General features: G+C 58.1%; 1 protein-coding gene across 1 annotated transcript; it reads right to left on the bottom strand.

Moving 5' to 3' along the window:
- Nucleotides 1-6,482, bottom strand: FMOD (fibromodulin). Its single transcript, XM_009327380.1, has 3 exons — nt 6,261-6,482; nt 2,893-3,903; nt 1-785 (listed from the first exon to the last, which is right to left on the bottom strand). Exons 2-3 carry the CDS (start codon nt 3,881-3,883, stop codon nt 634-636), a joined length of 1,143 nt encoding a protein of 380 aa, XP_009325655.1. The 5' UTR covers nt 3,884-3,903; nt 6,261-6,482; the 3' UTR covers nt 1-633.
- Between the last annotated feature and the right edge of the window lie 300 nt (nt 6,483-6,782).

Raw genomic sequence — 6,782 nt, 5'->3', positions numbered from 1 at the left:
CAGCAGCTGACAGCCGCTCGGCAGCAGCAGGAAAGGTTTCTCTCCTTTATCTCTGGAGCAGGAAGCTGATGGAAGGGGGGACAAATGGAGGGGAGAGAGTGGATATGACCCCATCCTAGGCTGAGGGGTGCTGGCAGCCGGGAAATCTTTAACCCTTTACTCGTGTAGCTCCCAACCTCCTGGATGCTCCTCCCAGTGACCGCTGGCACCCGGCCCAGGGTGAGTCACTTTAAATCTGCTGGTTCTGCAGGACCCACTCCTGAAGCCCTCCCCGCTGGGGTCGGATGCTCAGTGCCGTGTTTCGGAGGTGGGATGAGCTCTTCCCCATCCCAGCTGCATCCCAGCCAAACCGGGGGAGAAGGTGAATGGGGGTGCAGCGCTGTGGGGGGGTGGCTGTGGTGGGGTCAGAGGGGGAACTGTGCTGGGACCTGTTCCACCCTGCGTGGCCGGAGAGCCGGGAAGAGGGAGCGTTTGGGGATGAATGGATCCCGCCCACCCGCACGGGCTGGTGTTGGAGTACCCTTATTGCACTATTGCAGAAGCCAAGTGAAACTGTCAAGCTGCATTAAAATGGGAGTGAGTGTCTCCCCAGGAAAGGGAGAGCCAAGTCCTGAGGATGGGGAGGGGGCCAGGCTAGATCTCAATGATGGTGGCACGCCGCAGGCACAGCGGGGCGTCGGGGGGCACCGCGTTTCGCTTGATCTCGTTCCCGTCGAGCCGCAGGACCTGGAGCCTGGAGTAGTTCATGACGTCCACCACGGTGCAGAAGCTGCTGATGGAGAACTCTGCGGGGGGAGAGGAGATGGAGAGCTGAGCACTGGCTTTGGCCCCGGCTCTGTCTAACCTTCGTGATGCGACTGATCTTTGGGGAGCGATGTGGGAAATGTCAAGGGGGGCTGCTCTGGAGGTGGGTCTGTGGGTACTGACCTCTGAGAGCTGGTTTTTGTTAAGATGGGCAGGGAAAAAATGAAAACACCCCTAAATCACCAATTATTCCTGCAAATGTGGAGTCGAGACCCTCCGCTCTTAAGCTAAAAGAGTAACTGATGCTTCTAGCTGCAGTCAGAAGGAGCCTGTGAGTTTGTGCCTGTTCCAGGGTTTGGAAGTGGTGGCAGCGCCCGCCCTCTGCTGCCTTTGCCCAGCCTGGCTGGAGCGCTCGTAAGGAAAAAGCCGGGTGGAGTCAGATGAAACATTGCTTTTTATCGGGAATTGCCTTTGCAGCCTCCCTTGTGAGGCTTCGTACGCTGCAGCCTCCGGCCCCCGAGTCCCCTGGCCGCTGCGGGACTAGCCAGGCAGCGTGTCCAGGAGGGAGGACGTCCCTGTCCCCATCCCATGCCCGCAGACATCCCCTCTCCGTTCACCCACCACCCGCTTCTGCCGGCCCCGGGCAGGGAAACTCCGGGCCAGCCCGGGCTGGGTTTGGAGGGAGGAGATGGAACAAACTCCCCAAAATTTTGTGCAGGATTTGGGAGAGAAGCGACCGACTAGAGGGCAGCAAAGCTCCAGGCCGGGATGCTGCTGGGGAAGGCAGCGGGGTGCTGGGGGACCCCTGCGCCCCCAGGCCAGGGGCTTGGGGGAGGCTGCAAACCCTGCGGGTGTGCGGGGAGGCAAGCGGGGACCTCCTGGTGTTGCTTGAGGGGCACGACCCCGGCCCTGATGCCCCATGGGTGGGATGCGCCCCCCCAGAGAGGTGGGTGCTGCCTGCTTGGACCCGCAGCCCCTCGCTCCTGGGGATGCTTTAAAGGTCAGCGGCAAAACCTGCAGCTGAAGGAAAAACTGCTGTAAAGCCTGAACGGCTCCGGGGTGGTTTCATGGCATTTGTGGGCAGACGTTAACAGCTACAAATTTTGAAAGCAAACATTTGGGAATCTGTTCTTGTTTTTGTGTTTCTGTCGGTTCCCCGGTGCGGGGTTGTGTGTTTCCTCTGCAACAGCTGATGGCTGCACTGACACATCCCCGTCCCCATCCCAGGCTTGCGCAGGGGCTCCAGCATCGCTCCGGGAGGGTCCTGCCCTCGGGGCCTGGCAGGTGAGAGGACCAAGCCTGGATTTTTCCAGGAGATTTCTTGGTTTGTTTTTTTTCCCTAGCTTATTTTTATAAATAGCAGCCCCAGAACAATCTGTTCCTTTTATTTATTTGTGTTTTAAGTGGAGTGAATTTTAATCCTGGCAGAAGATGCTGCGTTGATGGCTCTAATAACGAAGAGCTCCCGTTCCACAGCAAGGATGTGCCCCTCAGCTGCAGATCACGACCCTTGGGGGACTTTGGGGCCAAGGGCTGTGCCCGGGCTGTGCCAGTGCCCTGTGAGGTGGGGAGGGAGGTGAGCAGAAGGGGCTGGAGAAAGGGGCTGAGCTGGCCCCGAGCGCTGCAGACCGCCGGGCGCCGCAGGGTATGTCCCTGTCCCCTGCATTAGCACTGGCCAGGGTGATGTGTGTTCCCACGGGCAGTGACCGTGGCTGTGGGGATTCCCCACCTCTGTCCACTCTGTCACTGACCCCTCAGCCTGTGTGCAATGCCGGACTAAAGCCGTAGTCCCCTCCCCCAGGTTGTGCATCAACTTCTACCGACAGCTGGTGTCTGGCGTCTCTAACTGGAAGATGCTCGGGCTTCTGATAAATGCTCAGTAAAACCACTGCAATGGCTCCGTGGATCACACGGGAGCGTTCAGAGCTGGGAGCCTCTCGGCTCCAGGTGTGTTGGGACACAACGGGCACCATTCCTGCCTTGCCCAGGGCCACCTAGAAGTCTCCCGGATTCCAGCTTCCTGCTCAAACCATTACCCCAGGTAGTCTCCCACAGGGAGGCACAGGTTCTGCATCCCCATCTCCCCATCCCTCTCTTGCACCACCATCCCCTGCACCACCGCGCTTTGGTTGACGTGTTTCTGCTCACCGTTGATTTGGTTCCCTTGAAGGTAGAGGTTCTCGAGGTTGGTGCTGACCCGGGGGATCTTCTGGAGCCTGTTGTAAGAGAGGTCCAGCTCGAGGATGCTGCTGCTGTTGAAAGTGTTGGTAGAGAGACCTTGATTTGTCAGGCTGTTGTGGGACATCCGTACATAGAGCAACTTGGGAGAGACCTTGAAATAGTCATCAGGGATGGCGTTGATGTAGTTGTACTCTAGGTAGAGCTGTTCCAAGGCCATTGGGAGCCCATCAGGGACTTTCCTGAGGTGATTGTAGCTCAGATCAGCAAGGATCAAGGACTTGAGCCCTTTGAGAGATGCTCCCATCTCAAAAATGTAGTTGTGGCTGAGGTACAGGGCTGTGAGGTTCTCCAGACCCTCCAGAGCATTAGAGGGAACCTTGGAGATCTGATTGTAAGACAAGTGGAGCTCTCTCAGGGACCGGGGCAAAGGGCTGGGCATCTTGGTTAGGTTGTTGTTGTTCATGTACAACCTCTCCAGGCTTTTGAGCTTGGCAAAGACCCTCTTGCCCATCTTCTCACTGGTGATCTGGTTGTTGTGCAGCGCGAGCCATTCCAGCTCCGTGGCGTTGTCGAAAGCCCCCTCTTGGATGGCGGTGATCTGGTTGTTCTGGAAGTAGACGTATTTCATCCGGGAGGGCACGAAGGGCAGGTACCTCAGGTTACGGGTGTCACAGTACATGGCTGATGAGAAGTTAGGGGGGCAATCGCACTCTTGGGGACATTGCCAGGAAGGGGCTTGCTGAGGTTCAGGGCCGGGCTCTGCCTCCGTGTCTGGAGCTGGGAGGTAAGAGTACACGTAAGGGGTGTTCTCATCCTCGTAGTAGGGCATGTAGTTATAGGAGGACATACGGGACTGCCGCATGTAGTACTGTAACCAAGCCATGTCTTCTTCTTCATTGTACTGGCCCAGGGAGGCTCCGCAGAGCCCAGCGATGATCAGGACGGTGGCCCAACGCATGGTGCTGATGCTGGAGGGACCTGGCGGGGGGAGAAATGGGGAGGGAAACCATCAGCAGTGTCAGGTCTGATGTAAGGGCTAGAGGCAGGCGAGCTGCACCCCGTGGCTGGGGAATCCAGCGGGGTTGGATGTGGTTGCAGCCCTGCCTGGGGTTGGTGACACTTGGCAGCAGAGCTGGAGAACCAGGGGACCCGAGTGAATCCTACCCAAAAAGACGCGGCTGCAGACGTGTCCCCTGTTTGCAGTTACCTGATCTTCCCCCTTTTCACCTCAGGCCTGCTAGAAACCTCCATCCCAGTGGATATTTGCTTGCAAAATCTTTACATATGGGTATTTCTGTTACAACTGAGTAGAGGATGGAGATATGGGCACATGGTCCGAATTTGTGTAAGGTCATGCAGCTCTGCCCCGAGGAGCCCGGGATTCACCTGCGCTGGCTCTGCGCGGGAGGGAGGAGAAAGGACTTGGCCACTCTCTGGCCAAGCAGAGGAGAGCGGTAGCTGTGAGAACAGGTTGATGGAGCTCAAGGCGTATTTCAATGGAGCTATATTTATGCTACACTCGCTGGCGACATGATTCGCTGTGGGTTTCATCCAGCTCTCCCTTCCCCCACAGAAACGCAGGATGCTCATGCTGCTCGGGACTGATGTAAATCCTGGGAAACAAATTCTGGCTTATTTTTGAAATGAAACCACTTTCAAGCTTAGATTTCCTGAGCTCAGCCCCGACACGAAAAGGGGCAGCATCCGCTGGCCCCTCGAAGCCAGTGTGACCAGGGAGAGAAGGAGGCATCACCAGACCTAGTGCTTGGACCCTGCTTGTGAAATTCAGCCTACCAAGGGCTGACATCCAGAAGAGAGCAGGGCAGAGGGCTCAGAGCAAGGCAAACCTGTCCCGAGCCCCTTGGCTTGGCGTGGGCTTCGCAGCCACCCCGTGCCGTGCCCAGGGCAGTGTGCTGGCACGCCACGGTGCTGGTGGCAGGAGGACTCCAGCTACGGCCGTTCATCCCGACTCCTCGTCTTGGTGCTAAAGGAGGACACAGAGCGGCCTGGAGCGAGGCAGCTTGAAATGCCTCCAGGAAACACGCGGGGCCGTGCTGTTCGGAGCGGGAGAGGAGTCGCTCCTGCCTGCTGGCTCCTATATACGTGGCTGGGAGCGCAGAGCTGTGGGGCTGTGGGTGCATTGCTGCCAGCTCCGCTCCGGCAGCTGCGGCATGGGCAATGTGCAAGCATGGGCCAGCGTCCCTCCTCGCTGTGCCAGGGGGATGGCCGTGGGGTCGCCCGATGAAACCTCGCCGCGTCCCCACCCCGCAGCGAGGAGGGGATGTCTCGCCTGGCAGACAAAGAGGGCACAGTTTGCTCCGAGGCAGCGGCTGCCCTGCCACCGAGGCACCCTGGCAGGCTGCTCGTGCTGGAAGAAAAGAGGGATTGAGATGGTGGCAGGCAGGCATGGCTCCCTTGCTTTCTCCTTCTCTCCCTCCTTCCCCCTCCGCGTGCTCGTGCAGCTGAGGGACAGATGAGACGTGGTCCTCCGGGATGCTGTGTGCAATGGGGGAGCTTGGCAGTCGCAGAGGAGTTTCCTCTCCTCCCTCCTGCTCCAGGGCACGCTGCCTGATGAAATACCAGAGCCGCCCTGCCCTGCACAGGGGCTTCTCCACCCATGCAGAGCTGCTGGGGGCCCCTCTGTGCGGGGCAGGACCGGTCCATGGGGTCCCTCCACCTTTTCTAGTGCCCCCCTTCAACATACTGGTAACCCCAGAGCCTGTTCTCAGCAGACACTGCTGTCCCCTGCTTCATTTGAAGGTTGCTTCTCCCCTCCCCAGTGGGCTTCAGCCTTGGTTTTGGGGTGGGATCTGAGCTGAGTGTGCCGGCCATGAGATCCATGTCATCTCCTGGTGCCCACGCTCCCGTGCTGGAGGCTGCCGGGCTAATGGGGTCAGCTCCTCACCCCGAGAGGCAGCAGGTTTTGGGGCAAGGGGCTTCCCAGTCTGTGACCATCCATGGACTTGGCCCATTGCTGCTGTGCCAGGCATGAAACCAGCTCCCCCTTCCCCTGCAGCCCGGCAGACGGGACGGGCAGAGCTGTGCCGGGCAGGGGGGCAGTGAGCAGGCACTGCCCGCACCTGGGTGTCGATGGCTGTAGGTGTCCAGCTCCCAGCCAAGTGGGCAAGGAGCTGCCAGAGGGGCAAGAGATGTGGGTAGCAGGAGAGGGCTTCTCCGCCGCGGAGGCTCGGGAGTGCTGGCTTTCAAGCTGTGCCACCCGTGTCGCTGGCATGTGCTTCGCGTGGCAGCCGCCCGCCCGCCGAGGCAAGGGTATGGAAATCAGGCTTCCAAAAAAAAAAAAAAAAAAATCATAATAAATATAGAGATGGACTTACCAAGCTAAGAGCCTCCTTTCCAAAGCCTCGCTGCTCTTCTCCGGGATCTCCCGTGTGTCAAGCAGCATGTGAGTGTGTCTCCCGATTTGCAAAGGCTGGTGCCCGCCCTAGATCCCAGATCAAATATTGTGCTTGGAGGTCACGGTCTCGGCAGGTTTTTTGGGGAGTGACCTCCCAGCAGCAGCCAGTTTGCAGGAGAGACTGAAGAGACCCTAATGCTGCCTGGCGTTATAAATAACCTGCTTTTTCTTTCCTCCCTCTCTCTCTCTCTCTCTCTCCCGTCTTTTCTCATAGGAGTGTTGGCACTTTTCAGGCTCTCTCTGTTTAACGAGTTAGTGGAATTGGGGATGTTGTTTTTAAAAGGGCTGTTGTTAGGTCTCCTGCGTTTCTCATCAGGAAGCGATGAGGAGGCCTCCGGCCAGATTAAAATATATCTGATTTTGAGGCGCTGAGGATGTGATTCTTAGGGAGAAGTGGGAAAGTATCTTTAACTTTTGCAGTACCAGGGGAAGAGACGTTAGT

The sequence above is a fragment of the Pygoscelis adeliae genome, unplaced genomic scaffold (genome assembly GCF_000699105.1).
Source record: "Pygoscelis adeliae isolate BGI_AS28 unplaced genomic scaffold, ASM69910v1 Scaffold197, whole genome shotgun sequence".
In the NCBI taxonomy this organism is placed as follows: domain Eukaryota; kingdom Metazoa; phylum Chordata; class Aves; order Sphenisciformes; family Spheniscidae; genus Pygoscelis; species Pygoscelis adeliae.
This window is presented reverse-complemented; position numbering and strand designations above follow the sequence as displayed.

What these genes read in the sequence shown, in the direction of transcription:
- FMOD (XM_009327380.1), bottom strand. Translation starts at nt 3,883, where the DNA reads ATGCGTTGGGCCACCGTCCTGATCATCGCTGGGCTCTGCGGAGCCTCC. An exon ending in TCAAGGGAACCAAATCAACG is followed by an intron (nt 786 to 2,892) that starts GTGAGCAGAAAC and finishes CTCCCCCCGCAG; the next exon opens with AGTTCTCCATCAGCAGCTTC.